Source organism: Orcinus orca, chromosome 14 (genome assembly GCF_937001465.1).
Source record: "Orcinus orca chromosome 14, mOrcOrc1.1, whole genome shotgun sequence".
NCBI lineage: Eukaryota > Metazoa > Chordata > Mammalia > Artiodactyla > Delphinidae > Orcinus > Orcinus orca.
Window position 1 is genome coordinate 19254256 of NC_064572.1, and position 18567 is coordinate 19272822.

Sequence of the window (18567 nt, forward strand, 5' to 3'; positions counted from 1 at the left end):
CTGAAACTAATATTATAAATCGTCTACACCTCAATTTAAAAAAATCTTGTATATGTCTTTTACCAGATTCAGCTGTAAGACACGCATAATGGGTGGGTTCATTCTAGATATTGCTACACTGATGTCATCCTTAATTTTCTCATCTCTCACCCTTGTCATCTGACAAAAAGCAATTCATGTCGCTATCTCTCGAGTCAGCCTACCTCTTACCATCCTTACTGCCCAAGCCAGCATCTTCAGTAGTTTAATAGGTTTTCTGCTCATCCATTATTGCCACCTCCAATTCATTCTGTGCCCTGCAGCTAGAGTGTGTGATGAGAACCTAAACTTTTAGTGAAAAAAGGCTTATGAGGCCCGGATATTCCGATTTTTCCTACCTCTCCAGACACAATGACAAAACCTTCTGCAGGCTACACCGACCTGTTCTCCTTTCTTGTTTCTTCCCAGTTCTGGCCTTTGCAGAACGCTAGAGCCTGTGCCTAGGAGGCTACCCCAAACACCATCAAATTTCCTCCCCTTCATCCAGATGAATCCTGTTCATCCTTTAAAACTAATCTCAAGCATCATTTTCTTAAGGAAACCTTCCCTGTCACCCTCAGACCAGGTCAGATCTCCAGTTAACAGGGTTGAGTGTGTGGGCTCCAGAGGCAGCCTGTTAGGGTTTGTATCCTGTTTCTGCCACTTTTTATTTAGGTGACCTTGGGCAATTTGGGGCCTGTTAAATGGGGATGATAAAGGCACCGATCCAAGTGAATTAAATGAAGAGTACACCTGAAACACTGGAAGAGTACGTATGGATAGCAAATACTGTTACTTCCAGAGCACTCTGCAGTTCTTAGGAGTTTTCTCAATGCCTTAAATACTGAAGTGACTGACTACCGTTAAATCTCCAAAACGTAAGGTCAGCGAGGGCCAGTACCTCCCTAGTGCTGTTTACCGATGATTTCCCAGTGCCTAGGCAGAAAGCGTCACAGAGAGGAAGGGAAATAAATCTTTAAGTGAATAAATAAAGAAGAAGCTGTTTTTGGAGGTGGAGGGATTAAGAATTTCTTTGGGCCTTAGTTACAGTTACCTTGCATACAAAATTTGGGGCAGTGAGACTCCGTGATTTCTCAATTCCTTACAGCAGCACTCCAAGTACCAGGATTCTGGTAACTGGGGAACAGTTGATGAGTGAAAGTGGAAACTGGGATCTGTTTGCTTTGTTACTTGGGGCTAGGAGAACTGTTGGTGAGCAGCCCTAAAGGACTCATCCTGCTGTACCTCACAGACTTACACAGAGCTTTTCAAAGCTCTATCAATGGGCTTTTGAATTGTAGCTACATAGAAAGAAACAGCACAAAGTTCAGAAAACAGTGTTAGAGGAAAATATCCTTCTCCGTGAAGAAAAGTTCAGACAACCTTAAACAAAGCTCACTAAACATTCTAACTTAGAAAACATAGTAGTGCCATTAACCTCCTATTTCATTTGCTTTGGTTTATACAGAATATCTGAAGTAGGATATAGGGATTTTGCTCATTTAAGCTTGGCAACCACTGTATTTCAACCAAAATTATATTCTTAGGTGCTGTTGTGGTAAAATGGTGAAAAGCTGGTCAATACAAATCTCCAAATACATTTGTATGAACTGTTTGTTGCCAAATAGTCTTCCTGTTAGAGTGAATAATGCTACTGCACTTCATACTGAGCCTTCGCTCTTAAGAGAAGACTCAAGATCACTATTTACATTTGCTTCTGCAACCATCATTTATATTTAAATTCCTAATTTGTGAAGAGGTTTATGGACTGTGAGCTAGAGGCCTTGGTTTTCGTGTGCAGATGTACGTGTACATGAACATGAAAATGACCACCAACTGCTTGTTGGATATTCAAAGCTGCAATTCAGTGAAAAAGAGAGGAAGGGGGTGGCGGGGGGATGGAATCACTTATTTGGTGAAATTAGAAGTTTCACAGGAAGTTACGTCTTACTGTTGTTGATAAGAGCACACTTACCACCTTGACTGACCATTTACTGTTATGAGTGACTCTTCTTTTCCACATGCCGGATTTCTTTCTTCGTCTTCATCTTATAACCTTCTCCCTGCTTTAAAAGGAATGTACACGTTAAGATTTCATGGTGAAAGGGTTTTCGTTAAAAAGCAGTTTCCATTCTGGTCCCTTGAGGCTGGATTAGGATAAGCGAAACACAGTTTCAAGTACTTTGTCACTTCACGTCCCCAGATATAATCTATTTGCCTCAACCACACAGCTCAGCAGCATCAGGGCGAGTGGGAGAGCACCGTCAGAAGGAATATGTTACTGTACTTCACAATAATTCAGTAGGTTAGTGATCAGTCAAACAACTGGACAGCCTGTCCAGTTCCTGTAAAACTAGAAGAAATCATCACTAAAACTCTCAAGGCACTCAAACCCCAATTATAAAAATATTAGTAAGTTATAATTTATGCCTTTTTAAGCCAGCAGAATGTTAAATAATCTGTTGTAATGAGACTGAAATTTCTCAGTAAAGCACTAATCATGAACTAAAGACCATGGAAATGCTGTTGAGCTGAGAGACTTTTTCTTTTTTAATTTGTGGAATTACCAAGCCCGTCCTCTTACTCCAGACCAAGCAGGCATCCCTTTTCCATAAAATAAGACCTGTCTTCACCAAGCACCAAGGACACACTTCTCTGAGAGCAAAGTGGTTCCACAGATACTCAGCTTTTACCCTTTACCCTCTTTATAATGGAAAACACAGTAGCCTTTCCAATTTTCTGATTTACTCCTTCTGAGAAATTTTCAGTTTACTTTTTTCTTATGTAAACACTGGCTATTGAAGTTTCTGTTTTTTAAATGAAAAGGGTAAAGGTCTGAGAAAGGGAAAGAAATGAAAAATAACCAGAGATGTTTTCTGTGGGAGCTAGAGATTCACTTGCTGAGTTACACTGCTCAGTGATGACTTTAGTTCTTTAACTGGCACATTGGAAATGGGCTGTTATTAACCCAAAGAGGAGAATCCTCCTCAGGTTAAGATGGGGGAATTCACATTTCCCTGTAGAATATACTGGAAAGAGGAAATGTATAGATTAGATGTAAGGATTTTGAGACGAGCTTTTTGTCATTCTAACTTTTAATTAAACCGTGTGCATTGGCTGGAAACAAGTGCTCTCTCTCTGGGTCCCAAGTAGGCTGCAGGTAAAGCACTGGGCAGGGGTGGGGCATGGCCGAGGGGTTTGGTGGTGGCAGAGGGTTTTAAATTTTGTCTCCCATGCTCGAACCGGCATGTCGCAACCTCCATGAATGAAATGATCTCTGTGAAAACTCTGAAGATAGTAAGAGTATATACTGTTAAAGAATGTTAGGAAGGAAAATCTTTTTCTTTGACCCTGATCAAATGCACAAGATGTCAAAAGCAGCAAATGCTTCAAGCTGCCACACTGCAGACGCCAGCCTGTTAGCAGCCTATTCTAGAGAGTTCACAAAGCTTTTATTCTCTACTTTCTTTACGACAGTCCCTCTCCATTACCACGTCATCATATTTTCTCTCTTGTGGGATAACAATTCGTCTTAGTACTTTCCGAGTGATCTGTAGGAAGCAATAGTGAAAAGGAGAGATTTTCCTGTTTTCTATTTTAAGAGGTGACACTACAGCAAACAAATAGTAGAAAATCTAAACCCCAAGAGAAGCATGAAACCCCAGTGATGATTACTTTTCTGGTGATGAGGTTGCCTTCTTCATCAGTAAACTGTTCTTCTGTGACTGATTCACCAGGAAGGTTTTTTGCTTCCTCTCCCTAAAGGATGTGGCATAGAGATTAGCAACATACTAGATGGATAGATCTCCACATCACTCCATACACCACACACATGCTCTGTGGCATTTTAGAAAAAGAAAGTATAAACTCTACTTGCAATTCCAGGGCCAGGGGAAAAGGCTGACTCCATGGATGGTTATTTAGCAGTCAACAACATTCAAAGCATTAAACCTCAAGTATGTACAAGAATGATGGTTAGCAACAAACTCCAAGAAGGAAGAATTTGAAAATATGTAATCACAGAATACAGTTATACATAGACAGACAAACAAAAAGGTTTCATTTGTTGAAAAAAGATTTAGCTAACGATTAGAGCTCTAATTAGATCATTTCACTTTGGATAATGTTTCTTCATTAGTCCTACGAAATCTCTCATTTTGGTGGATTTCCTTTTGTCTGATTTGAATTGAGGTAGCACCTTAGTTGGGGTGTTAATCACCCTTTGTTAGTTTGCTAAATTTAAAAATTCCTTACTAAAGGCAATATTTTTTCAAATACTATGAGAAAAGTTCAGAGTACAGAGAAAACCTTATTTTTTTCAGACTGAGCCTTTCATAAGTTGTAAATGAGAATAATTAATGTCTGATGAAGTACATAGTTTCAGAATATTATCAAGTGAATGAGTCTTATGTGATGACTGATTAATTACTAAAGGAATGTAAGACGACAGCCTTTCAGTTAGTGACTGCTATCTGATTTAGAAGGGGAAACTGTCAAGGATCTTCCTCTGGTGAGTTAACAAAAAAATGGGATAAATTCTTAACTTGCCAAGTGGCATCATATTTTCCTGCTAATAGGCAGGTCAGTAGATTTAGATGGCTCCTTAATGTCTATTAGCTCTATGATTGTAGGATAAGGAAAACCACTGAGAGAGCAGACATAGGGCTGTATTTGTAACACATTACCTTCTTCACTGGTGTCAACTTTAGGTCAGTCTCACTTACAGTTTTGGGGAGCAAGGACAAACATCTTAAGTGCAGACCCATTCTAGAGACCTACTGACTTGTTAGTCATACTTCTTTTGTTGAAGAGGTGAACTGTACAGTGCTATAGTACTGTGTACTATAGTTACTGTACACCTGTAGGTTTTTTAGGAAAAATGGCAAATCACAAAGAAGACAGCTGCATTTCTGGGAGAGCCAGGATTCTAACCCTTTCAGTGTTATCGTCATGGGAAAGGTAGTAGCTCTGTTAATTTTGTCAGTGCCAGCCAATGGTGAGAAAATTCGATGATTGTTTTATGTCACAACCAGTAGAAAGGCAGTTGTGGTTTAAAATAACAGAGTAGAGACTGAAACACTACCTTGTTTTGCTAACAAAATTCTGTTTTTGTTCTTTTTTCTTTCTACAAAGTGACTTTGTATTCTTATAGATTGTGGGCTCATAGGTCATGGGTGGGATATTTGACTCATTTTACCTCACTGTGGTATAAAGATGAGATGAAAATAAAACACGATGTTTCTTGCTGCTCTTGTTTGCTTCAAGGTTCACCTTGAACCTTGCCTATGATTAGTTTCAATTAGCACAGTTAAGCGAGGGAAGGAAATTGGAAAAATGTAGAGGTCTCCTGCCTGAATGCACTAAAATCTGCAACACGTTCTTATGGGAGTGTTATTTATGTTTCCTATGGTTGATTTCATATACCTGGAAAAAAAACAATTTCATTTTATTTTACAAGTAAAGGCTTAAAGACAGCAGAAAAGCCAAAAAAAGGGTCATGAAAAGTTTCACTATAGTTTAAACATGTATAAGTGAGATATGTTTGAACTAACTCTTGCACATTTCTAGCTCTTTGAGTGTTAAGACAATTCCAGGATCCCAGGAAAATCCATTAAAATAGTATACTATTACGAATGTTATAAATTGACCCTTTGGTGGGGAAAGATGCCAATTAATTTGCAGACAGTCTCTGAAATGTGAAGTAGGTATTTTTATAAGCATAGCGAATACATTTAAGTACATTGATTTATATTAATAGCCTTAGAAAAAAGCAAAGCCCTAGTTATAAATAACAAGCCATATAGGTTGTTGAGATCTGCTGTGGTATGTGGGCATTTTCATTATTTCCTACTGAAAATTCATACTGCTTATGTATAATTAAAGGTGAAGATACTTCTCTTAGTCTTAATGGGCACTAACTATAGTCAACTAGTGCTTTACATAAGGTCAAAATAAGATATATGATTATGTAGAAACTCACTAAACTGAGGGAGTGGATTAGATAGTAGTTGACTGGATAGATAGGAAAGTTCGTAAGGAGTCACAAAGTACATTAAAAAAAATTTCATCCATCTTTAATTCTGTCAGGTACATTGGAGATCAGGTGTTACCAAGGAGAGGTCTTTAGGGCCTCTCTTTAATGAGAGAAAATAATCTCTAATTAGTTTCTAAGGTTCTTGAAAACCTTTGTACTTTTAAGTAAATAAAATTTCCCCGCTAGTTTTGGTGATGGTATTATTTTTGGCAACACCTACCCGCACTTTTTTTCTTTCCTATTTCAAAGGAAAATTACAGTACGTATGGTGTCACAGTATCATTCCTGGTGGCCACCTTTGTGAAGACTACTGTACTTTCCTTTGGACCCCTGCTGGAAACATAGCATTTTATAATTTATATTCCTCTCTCCTTCTTGAATAAAATGAAAAAATAACATGAAATGTACCAATTTCCTTCGATGTACACAACATTAAAACTTGAACTTTCAAAAAAATGAGATGAGAGAAACTATATACATAAACTTAGCAGATTACTAAGCAATATGTATTCTGAGAAACCCACTTGCTGGGGATGTATGTGTATATGTATATAGCACATGTATATTCTATATACACATACATATTGGTATATGTATATAAAACGATCTGAAGCTTGTGAACAATAGTTACCTTGTTCCATAACAATGGTTATCTGAAGCTTGTGAACAATGGGAAGTGGAATGGATAGATTGAACTTTTTGTACTTTTGAGTTGTTTGACGGGGGGAAACATACACGTAAACCCTTATTTTGAAAGTCAGTAAAAACGCTCAAAAGTAGAAATAAAAATATAGTTGAGGGCTTCCCTGGTGGCACAGTGGTTGAGAGTCTGCCTGCCGATGCAGGGGACACGGGTTCGTGCCCCGGTCAGGGAAGATCCCACATGCCGCGGAGCGGCTAGGCCCGTGAGCCATGGCCGCTGAGCCTGCGCGTCCGGAGCCTGTGCTCCACAACGGGAGAGGCCACAACAGTGAGAGGCCCGTGTACCGCAAAAAAAAAAAAAAAAAAAAAAAAAAATATATATATAGTTGAACTATATAGTAAAAATTCAGTTATTTGAATCTAATCAAACTTCACAATGGTTTGAGTTAGTTTAAAGTTTTTACCTTTGTAATCACTGCATTTGCTAAGCAAATAATGTAAACAAGCTCATAGGGACTGGTCAATTTAAACTGCTTCCAAGCATTTGAAACCACTGTGATATTATCATATTATATAGACATAAATGAATATGCTTATAAAATTTAAAAATACGCAAGCAAATGGGAGAGTTTGTTAACTTGACTCATTTCTTAAAGGACTTGAAAATATTAAATGTAAAAATATAAAAACATAAAAAAGAATGAATCCACATGTGAAATTAAAGAGAAAAATCATAAAATTCTACTTTCACTCCATTTATTATACTAGTTGAATGGCTAAGAACACAGATTTGCCTAGACTTGTGATAATGGAATCCTGAATATATCTACTGCTTTCATTGACATTTCCTGGCCAAAGCTAGCTCTGGGAAGGATGGAATAACCACCAAATAGTTTTCTGCTCTAGGATTCTAAGTGCTAGGGGAATTACTGTGGCTGGTTCAGTCCAAGGCTGGACAGCCTCCATGAAGTAGGTCAAATTCCTAGCATTCTAGCCCCATCAAATAGTTTCCAGGAAAGATAGCTCAATGCTGCCTTCTCCTATGCCACCGGAAAAGTCTCAATGGCCAAGTGCCTAATTTAGTCCAGGAAAAGTTATTCCTTTTTAGTTTGTTCTGGACGAGACGGAATACAGTATCGTGGAAAACGCAGGTAGAAGGCACTCCTCTAGAGGACCAGGGGTTAGGTTCTGGTCTCAGAACTGTTACTGCCCAGCTGTGTGGTTTTGGGAAAATCAATTCATCTCCTATCCTTGGTTTTTGTCATCTAGGAAAAGAAGTAATTTTAGTCTCAATGACTCCTTTAGGTCCTAACACTCTCATTTTATGTGTTTTGACAGAGATGGATCCCATGTCACATTTACCGCGTAGTACTGCAGTCTCGAGCTCTTTTACATTAAAAAGGTACCAACATATGGAATAAAGAGAAAAGGCAACAGAAATGTGATCTTTTTCAACTGCCCCCAAAATCTGAACAGAAAAATATTAACCAGAAAGACTTCTACGTATGTAATTGACAAAGATTTTTTCTTACACCTACAGCTTCCAATTATAATTGTAGCTATCCTTTAGCTTTTGGTTTCTCTGTCACATACGAAAGACATTTCTCAAAGCTTGTTTAAGTGATTCCATTGTTTATACAATGCCCTCCCCACTTATGAAACCCGTTCTCTGATGATTCCACTCAGCCTCCCTAAAATTACACTGACTTCAAGAAGTGAAGATTTGAAGAGAACACAGTCTCCTCTGTTTTATGAAGCCTATAACATCAGTGTATTTCAGTCTTTTAAACTTAAGCTCTTAATAAAAATGTTAATATATATAATTATATGTTAAGCTTAAATATATAAATAACTCATTCTAACAAAATTACTTTAAAGCTAACTTGCTAATGCATGTTCTAGAATTATAGGAGACCAAAAGATATAACCCTCATTGACCTAGGGAGGGGGTTGATGCTTCTGCTGTTTTGTTTTAGTATTCCCCAGAGTAAAACTTCTCTACGCTTTCTCCCACTGCCTATGCAGGATTATGTTTATTTTCTTCTGTCATATACAGAGGAGTCAACTTCTACACTGGGCGGCTATTAGAAAGAAATGAGGTGAAGTTGATGCAACATGAGTATGTCATATGTTAAGCATAAAAAGCAAGTTACAAGACAGTATGTCTGGTGTGCTTTTTCTAGATGTTTCACTTTAGTGTCTTCAAGAAGTAATATTTTAATCATGGGACTAGCAAAGCCTGAACAGAGTTTGGCTTTAACATGTTCAGAAAAACCAAATTAAAGATTTCTTCCCCCTAATCCCAGCAAATGTGTGGGAGGTGACTGATTATGAGGACTTCATAAATAGGCCAAATGCTTGCAAATATGCTAGATAACAGTAAGTAATGTGGATTGCCCATGTGGAATTTTCAAAGTGATTCATACTTTTTTTTCATGGCCCCTTTTGAGCTTAAGGTTGATTTGTGGATAATTTAGGATTTAGACAAGGACTTATTTTCTTCCCTAATGTTTCCAGAGTCTTAGAAAAACTATACTAGAGCAGATTTGGCAGATTTTCTTCTCTTCTTTCATCTGATCTACAAGAAAAGTACAAGCAGCAGGATTAAGAAGTTTTGGATACCTAAGCCAACTTCCCTACATCTCTGGTTTGGTGTCCTGACACTTTGGAAATGGGTGATAAGTTTGATAAATGGTTTTCAATAGATATTTCCTTTCCTTTCTTTCTCTTCAGAACTGCCAACCAAGGAGCCTCAAGTTATTTGGACCACATTCAAAGGACTGTGTATTGAAAATGGCTTCCTAGTTCTCTGCACTCAATTATTCCAACATCAAGAAAGATCTCTCTAAAGGCAGAGTAATGGAGACAAGCAGCAGACTGCAAGAAGCAGTCCGTAGGACCTCCCATACGTCAGGTCGGTGCTTCAAAAGGCCTTTGTGGGGGAAATCAGGATTTATTCATAGTATTCAACTGTGCTGTAACAGGGGAGAATTACATTTTTCACTTCCAGTAAGAGTTGCTTCCTCTAGTTAAAAATACAGCCTTAGACAAAACCAGCCTGATTTTTTGTATGTCAGTCAAGTTAAAAACCTATTTCAGAAGTTTTTGCTTGGTTTGCATTATGTCATATACATCCATGCCAGGCTATAACACTGAATTCTTAGTCATTGATTGATAATGAAAAACTGGTTTTCACTTAAAAACTGTTAAGGCTGAGAAGGGAGCCTTTTAATTCTTTCACTCTCTTTCGTCTTTATCTTACCTCATACTTCATTACAGCCTCTGGGGTTTCAGTTGAACATTTCATTGGATATGAACTATTCTCTCACCAAGGTAGAATCTTTGTTCACACATAGAACACTTCTCCAAGGAAAGCAGTATACAAATGCCAAGAATTCTCGGGTAAAATTACAACTGCCACATGTCAAACACAGGCCTAGACAGAATACTCACTACCATGCAACGTGAGTTTTTCCTTTAGGTGGTTGTTTTTATAAGTTTTCAAATGTGCAAAGGAACATACAGAGCCATTTAGTTACCAAGCATGCTGAATTTTCCAAACCACAAGAAAGGTTCTAATAATACAGCGTTGCCCCATACTGATCTGGCTTCGGGATACCTTTATAATCAAACGCCGGCGAATAACTCGGGTAGTGACTCTCCGTTCTTCCTCTGAGCTTGAATCACTCTCACTGCCTTTCAAGTCCTGAGTAAATGCATTTTTAGTAGAATTTTACCATCACATTTAAAATAAAAGACATTCTGAGAAGGGAAATCAAGAAAGAATTTTTTACTTGCTGGTTCCCCGCACTTAAGGAAAATCATGATGTATATTTGCGGACATCTTAAAAAAAATTTAAGTGGAAGAAAGTTTTGAGCAGAATTCTAAATGAAATTACTCTGTATTTATATGTATATATGTGTATATAAATATATATAAATTATACATAAATAATATATATAATTACCTTGATCTTTACCTGCATATGTATATGCATATATATACTTATGTGTATATATAAATGCAATGCATATGTAAATGCATAAGTATATATATGCAGGTAAAGATCAAGACAATAAAATTGTAAATTATTAAAAATAACAATGGTGGAGACTTTGGCATCAGAAACTACATACATGCTACTAATTATTAGTTTGGGGAAATAATATAGATTTAAAGCTAGTTTAAAAATAAATATTATACATTTGACATGAATGTATAACCTTACAGTTACAGGCCATCTTTCACTTGATCTACAGAAAGAGGCACAGTATTTCTGACTTATATGATATTTTGGTCAGATTTGACAACTTTATCAAAAGCTATTTTGAACTTTATGAAAAGTATACAGTTTATATCAGCATAATTTGCCAGGAGATTTTTATCAGCATAATTCATACCTAATACATAATTGGAACTCAGTAGGAGTTTATTCAAATGAGGAATGTAGAAGATTTGAAAGCCTGAGGTCTTATTTTAAAGAACTGATATGAAATTAGAATAGAAACAACATTGCACAGACAAGAATATAGTACAGGTAAGAATACAGTAATTACACAAAGTATTACTTTTTAGGAAATAAGGATAGGAATAAGGAAAAACTACCAAGTGATAAACAGTTCATAAGTCAAAGGGAAAATTATCTTCAGCTTCTACTTAAATATCATGGTCAAGAGTATACACTGAATAATTTTATTTCTAAATTTTAGTGGTGGAGTTCTGAAAACGATAGAAACTGTAGTTAATATCCATTGGAAAAATCAATGGCAGAATTGGTAAAAATAGGAAAAAAAAAAGGTAAAATTGTTACAGGAGGTGTAAGTGTTAGCAAAAATTATTAATGAAATGTTAGTCAAATAGATAATAAAGTAGGCCATTCTTCACCAAAGGTAAACTTACCAAATATTTTTAAATGTTATAGTAATATCAACCTTAACTTTGTAGGAAATTCCATCTGAACAAAATGCCTTACTGAATAATATGGTATCAAAAGGAAATAGTTTTCAAGTTTCTTACTCCTTGCAAAGATACTGGCTACTAAATTCCCCATTACTTTAAAATTTTTTTAGAAAAGGACCATAAATTCAGGACACTTAGAATGACCTAAATATTGTGAAAGGAGGCCCTACAATGGCTCAGAAAAGCAGAAAAAAGTAAGACGAATTCAGATTGCAAAAGAACTACTAATCAGCGTTTAGCAATTAATAGATTAGATGAGGCAGAAGAGAAAATTCAATCTGAATTATCCATACCCAGAATCTTAGACTGGGGAAAGTTTTTCACTTGAAACATTTAAAAGCAGAAGAACATATGGTTAATGCAAACACTGACAACAAACCTAGATGTCAATTATAATCCTATCAAGAATCATCTGAGACCAGCCCCTCACATAAAGAAAAAGTGGCCATTTGGCTAATGTTTGTTTCCATTTTCTCCATGGAGTCTCGCCAGTCTTAAGGTGAAGGGTAGAGAGAAGATGGTAGCAGAATCTCGACCAGGATTCGTTTTAGAGAATTCTCTTTGCAATGGCACAGAGGGTAACTAGGAGACCAAATGGAATTTTCTCAGTACTTCTTGCCATGGGTTGCGGCATGTAAAGAGGTGGAAAGCAGCAGGATTTTTACCTTGTAACAGCAGGCAGTCATCCGTTTAAGAGCTGCACCCGGACTTTTGACCTGATTTTTCAGGGGACAAAAAGGGGGCTGTTTTCTGAGATCATACATCCGACGACCTAGTTGATTAGTATTGTACTATGGTCTAGCCACAAAAAATACATCCTGGACATCTTCGAATTTCTTGTGAGGTCAGACTTTTATATTCCAGAAGCTTTAACTTCACTATGAATTGCTATGCTCCTGAAGCCTTTATGCATTTGAGTAGGACCAGTGACCAATGCGAAAGGCACAAACTCATTTATAAGAAATCTCGAAAACATTTTCTAACAACTAATTATTTTCCATTACTGATGAATTCAGCTGCATTTCCATTCAGGGTTAAGATTTTCTTTTTCAAATCCTCTTTATGCCTTCTCCAAGCTTCCCCAATGGGCAATATGTAGGCACATGTATGCCGTCGAAATGCTTACTTACATATTTCAGAACTTCCCTATCGATTTTTAAAAGGTTTTTGCACAATACATTTTCATAGTTAAAACATCACTATGTTACTGCTCCTCCCTATATTTTGCAGGCTCATTTTAAAAGGGAACATTCCACCCAAAGTCATATTGCTTAAACATGCTAGGAGTTAACTAAAAGGCAGAAAGCAATACTCAAAACAGACTTGTCGGGAAGGAAATGAAAGAGAGTCCTGAGGATTTTATTTCCTCTCACTTTCCCTCCTAACAAGCAGGAAAGTGATCCAAAAAATAGCCTGCAGGAGGGAAAAGGAAAGGATATGATTAGTTAATAAGCTGATAATTAGCTCCTGAGGGATTAGGAGTTTACTAAATTTTCCTAAACCTCAAATTAGTCACAGGCTCATTATTTTACAAAAGATTTGTTTCTTTTTTTTTTCTACCCAAAACACTGTAGAAGAGCTTAAGTAAACTAGATGCTTTAGGGAAAACTTCAAGTACTACTATTCCAAAGATGTATAACTCTCAGTCTATTTCTACTGCATAGTTCATGAAAAGACACAAAAATTGAGAGAGCAAAAAGCAGTCAAAAATATAGGAAACAGAACTGATATTAATTTTCTTATATCCATCGATGAATCATAATTTCAATTAAAAATTTTTTAATACCTAAAAATGTTTACCCTCAAAGAATAATGAAATCTATTAGATGGTAGCACAAAAACATATAAGTACAAAAAGCAAGCAAATAATTATACGACAGTAAGGTTTTTTAAATTATTAAAAACAAATATTAAGATAATTATCAACTTAGATATAAAAATAATTAAAATGATACTTTTAATGTTGCATTTCTAAATGCCTCAACCAACAGTAGTATACCCATCTCATTTTAGGCTTGGGAACTGTGTTTCTTCAATTTTTAAAACACCCTTTCAGGCAACAGACCTTATAGGATAGAACTCTTAGATGGGTCAATGCTAGTGACTCTTTAAATTGTGCAAAGGAACCAGGATAATTATCTTCCATCCTCAAGAAAGAAGACTAGGTTGGGAGTGAGGAAACCTAAATCCCAGACAAAATTAAAACTGGACCTTAAGCTACTTACTTAACATCGCTGTATTCTTTGCCCTCCTGAAAAACGGCTAAGAAGATGTTTATTCCTTTTTGCTACCCAATGAAAGAAGGGATGACAAATAGCATATATTTTACTCATTACTTTCTTCACCCCCATTATTAGTATTACAATTTTCAATCACACATTGATAATCTGGAAGTAGTAACGAACACTGGGCCCAGTGCTACAAGGTTATAAAAGAATCGAAGCGTCAGTACTTTCAGCTTAAATGACAGCACAGTGGAAAACTAGATGACGTACCTTTTGCTCAGACCCATTGGATCCCTCTTCTTCATGGAGGTTAAGCCTTGGCTTGCCATCTGCAGGAGTAGTCCTACTCATCTTTTTCATACTGACAGGCACACAGGGTTTAGGCTCTTCTATGACAAACTTGCTGGTTTCTTCTAGAGCTTTCTGATATGCCGCTAGTGATGATGCTGGTTCATCAACACGACCAGAACCTTGTATTTTTGGTTTCAGAGTTTCCTTTGTACTCTGTTTCCCTATATCATTTTGGGATTCTGAAAAGTAAGATTTTGTCTTTGCTTCTGGAGTGACTTCTGCATGGCTTCCGTTTGCTTCAAATTTTCCAGGTTCCCCTTTGAGATACGAGGTAATGGAATCTCTACACTGGTCAGGGCTGCAATAGAGAAGATGTGGAAATTTATAATGGTAACATATGGCTGCAAATGGGCTTCAGAAGCTCTAAATTTTCAACAGCCGTGTTTTTAACTACTTTTAAAGACATACAGTAGAAACGCATGAAAAACCTGGTCATCAGATTTCAAACTGTGAGGGCCTGTTATGGGTGTGGGTGTGGGGTGAGGAGATGATACACAGGCTCCAGGCATCCTCTTCACTCCAGCTCCCAAACTAGCTGGCTGGCTGGCTATGCTGTCACTGTTTTTCTTTTGTTTTGTTTAATTGTACTGATACAGTTCCTTGGATTCTGTATCTTTTAAAAAGTAATCCTGAGAGGTTCATGGACATACCCAGAGTTCCAGACCCACCAATCTAAAAGAGGAGGAGATCTCAAAATGCTTTTCTAGTGCCAGTGAAAAAACTGATGACAAAGAACAAAATGAATTCCTGTGATGAGAGCTCTGGCATCCTCAAGAACCCTACGTTCCAGTCTTTGGATGTGTTTCCAATCGTGAATCCTACCGTCATGCTTTTCCCACCGTGGAAGAACCGTGAGAACCTTCCTTGGGTTCTCATCTTTCTCCACTCCTGCCCTCTGCTGACTCTCTCTGGTGATAAGGGTATGGATGCTCACCTGCTGCTTCTACTACCTGTGAGGACTGTTTTCCTTTTGACTCTTAAAAATCTTTCTCTTCCATTACTTTCTTTTAATTGGTCTCTAATTTTTACTAGTTTCAATATAGACTTTTACTTTATTTTATAGTTTGTATATTGGGTTTTTTTGGTATATTGTTTTTATTAGCACCTTTGCTTATTACCTGTAGAATTCCGAAGGCAATGAAACTAGTGCAATGTTTTCTATGTACAATATATGTACTATGTATATGTATGTGCGTATCCTTATAAATCAAATTTTGATTAAACACCTTTATCAAAAAATATTAATAGCACATCCTATTCCAGATGTTTAAGGACAAACAGTCCCAGCATACTGTGAAGACCCTGTATGATAACTATAACTCCTAGCTATATCTAATTTCCTGTTATGCAACTATAAATTATGCGATTCTATCTGAACCTAGACATCAAAATTAGTACTATTTCTTGTCTCCATACTCTATTCTGTAGGCTGAACATAGAATTCACTGATGCTCCCATTCTTCAAAGGGAGTTTTGTGAACTCTTTGCAAATGTTGTCACCTCCCTCTTTGGGAATTTTCATTGAGCAAGAAGCTTATCAGCAATATGAAAATATTAAACATGGTTATAAAATAAGTTGTATGAGAAGAACTGAGGTTTATCACTAGTTACCACTGAAGTAAAATATATTTTATGTGTGCATAAATAAAATAATGCCAGCTATCACTGAGATACTGTTTGTACCAGTCATTGGGTAGGCATGCTACAGGCTTTCTTTTTCAATCTATAAACCTGTTTGAAGAAAGTAGTAGTATTCTTATTTTTAAAGCCAATTACAGTGGCATCCTTAGAGCTTAGAAATTAATCAAGTCGAAAAGTGCAAACCTAATGGTGGTGGGGTTTGAACCAGTGTCTCAAGGACACTAGCTCTTACCCTCCTAGAGGAAGATCACTGTAAAAAGAACCAGATTCATGATTAGGGAATTATTTTGGTTATAAACAAATTTCTATCATGCCCATATTATTTGGGGGTAAAGAATTACATATGCCATATTGCAAATTATATAAAATATTCATGTAGAAAAAAGGAAGGATATATAAAGTGTTAGTTGTTTTTCTTAGTATGATAAGGATAGATGACTTTTTTGCTTCTCTGCATTTTTCTGTGACATTTAAAAACACGTATGTAAAAGAAATTCACCAAAATTTTAGTGGTGGTTATTGCTAGATGATGGCATTGTATTGATTTTTTAAATCTGTATTTTAAAATTTTGTATAATAAGCACATTTATGTTTGAAGTCAGGAAATAATAGAAATGCTTATATTTCTAAACGACAGAATTATATTTATTACATTATTTTAAATGAGCATTAATTTCTGGCTATGTGAAAAGAATACTACTACAGGTAATAAAGTAGAAAAGAGTAACCTTCTAAAGTAAAGAAAATGTATTAATCTTTAGCATGTGTATAACTTTTTGCATTTTACTTCAGCTAATTATCAGTAGTTTTAAGAATTATATTTGAGTTTAATGTAACTTTCCCTCTCCAGATTAGCAGAATGAACTAACCTTTAAAGCATGTATTATCCTGAAATTGGAATGGTAATTTAGAAAAACAGTAATTGCTAAAAAGCATATATTTAAAACAAACTAGTGGAATTCCCTGGCAGTCCAGTGGTTAGGACTCCATGCTTTCACTGCCAAGGGCCCAGGTTCGATCCCTGGTCTGGGAACTAAGATCCCACAAGCTGTGTGGCGCAGCCAAAAAATAAAGAAAGAAAACAAACTATTAACATGTAACCTGCATTTCACGTTCCTTTTTCTGACCCAGAGCCATACCTGTCATCCAGTCGATCTAGTAACCCACCAGTTATTCTTCGAGCTTGAGCAGGGGACTCTAGGTTTCCACTTGATGTCTCATTCTGCCAACCTGTAATTGAAGACATTTCCAGTTCTGCTTGCTGAACACGTTTAAGAATAGCCTGTACTTTTTCTTCTGTCATCTCCTCAGACTCTACTCCTTCTTCAAGTTGAATATCCTCAAATAGAGATTTGAGTTTTTCTTCCGTCATCTCCTCATCAGGACCAGATTTTCCTTTCTCTTGCTGCTCAGGGCTCACTCCTACTTTTCTAGTCTGTTCCAATGGCTCTGCTGGTTTAACATCTTTTGGGACCCCAGCCATCCTTCCGAGGTATTGAGGATACTCACTCAGACATACATTCTCCAACTGGCTCTCATGTACATCCACTGCTTCAGGTATTTCTGTCAAAGGCATTGAGTCTTCAAGTCTGCTCTCTTCCAAGGACGTGTCTTCTGCAGTTACGACTGGAGGTCCGTCTGCTGAATGCTCTACGTTTCCCTGGGAAGGCACTACCCCATCACTCAGTCTACTGGGGGTTCTAAGGGGAGATTCTATGCTAGAGAGATCACTAAAATAATCATCTTGCTGGAAAGGGGTGGGTGGTGTGTACTGCAACCCTGTGGGAGTTTCCAGTTCCACTTGAAGGGGAGGATAACCTATGGAAGACAGTACATTTGGACTGACTGGAATGAATTAGAGCACATCAAACAAAAACACATGGAATGACTTAAATTATATTAGGTATGAAAATGTGTGATGAATTACAGAATAATGTTGATAAATTTATTGGTGTAGTTCAAGTATATGTAATACAATGAAATAAAAGACTAGTGCAAACTACAATAAAATAGAATACTAGTTAATTAAGATATAAATTGTTTATCGATTTTGGTAATTTTAATACAGTAACTTAAATACACAAGTTTGATCCAATATAAAGTTAGCTGTCATTACGTAAGATACATTTATTGCATGGCCAAATTAATATCTTTCTACTTTTAGCATGCAAAATCCACACTGTGGTGGACTGAATACAGCAAGCCACAAGAAACCAATTTTTATAATTAATTACTTATAACTTATTTTAAGACCCGTACATAAGAGTGATGCTACCCAACTCTTAATTCTTAACTTATTTCACATGAAATTTACAGCAAAGAAAAATGAATTTAATCTTTGGAAAGAAATGACCATTAGATTTTAGAGCAGTAGTACTGGGAAAAAAATCTAAAAAGATGTTAGGAAAAGGATTTAAAAAGCAGATATAGAAAAGACTCCATGTAAACTCTTCAGGTGTCATAATGTGACAGAGATGAAAGGGTTGTGTACGCATGAAAGTCTTGGTGAACTTGGTGGTAGGGGTCCACTCAGAAGCATGAATCAAATAAAGAGAAAAAAGAAATGATACACAACAGAGACGGGAGGAAGGCCATTCACAGAGAGCTCTCTGAATAGTCATGACAGTGCTATGAGACAGCAGAAGTTTACTAACCAGCCTACACAAAGGGGAAGGAGGGAGAAATTGCCTCGTTTT

At 36.7% G+C, this 18567-nt stretch overlaps 1 protein-coding gene across 25 annotated transcripts in view; it reads right to left on the reverse strand.

The window, feature by feature from the left end:
- Positions 1-18567, reverse strand: part of ANK3 (ankyrin 3) — a 688018-nt gene that overhangs the window by 13266 nt on the left and 656185 nt on the right. For 13 of the 25 annotated variants that reach the window (XM_049696621.1, XM_049696616.1, XM_049696615.1 and 10 more), the window contains 3 exons: positions 17011-17101; positions 14150-14528; positions 1994-2084 (listed from right to left, as the gene is read on the reverse strand). In XM_049696621.1, coding sequence (XP_049552578.1) covers positions 2016-2084; positions 14150-14528; positions 17011-17101 — 539 coding nt within the window. In that variant the 3' untranslated portion in view covers positions 1994-2015. Of the gene's footprint in view, positions 1-1993; positions 2085-3693; positions 3778-10313; positions 10401-12319; positions 12371-14149; positions 14529-17010; positions 17690-18567 lie in introns of all 25 variants that reach the window. The other 12 variants (XM_049696632.1, XM_033406043.2, XM_033406044.2 and 9 more) reach the window with 7 other exon arrangements.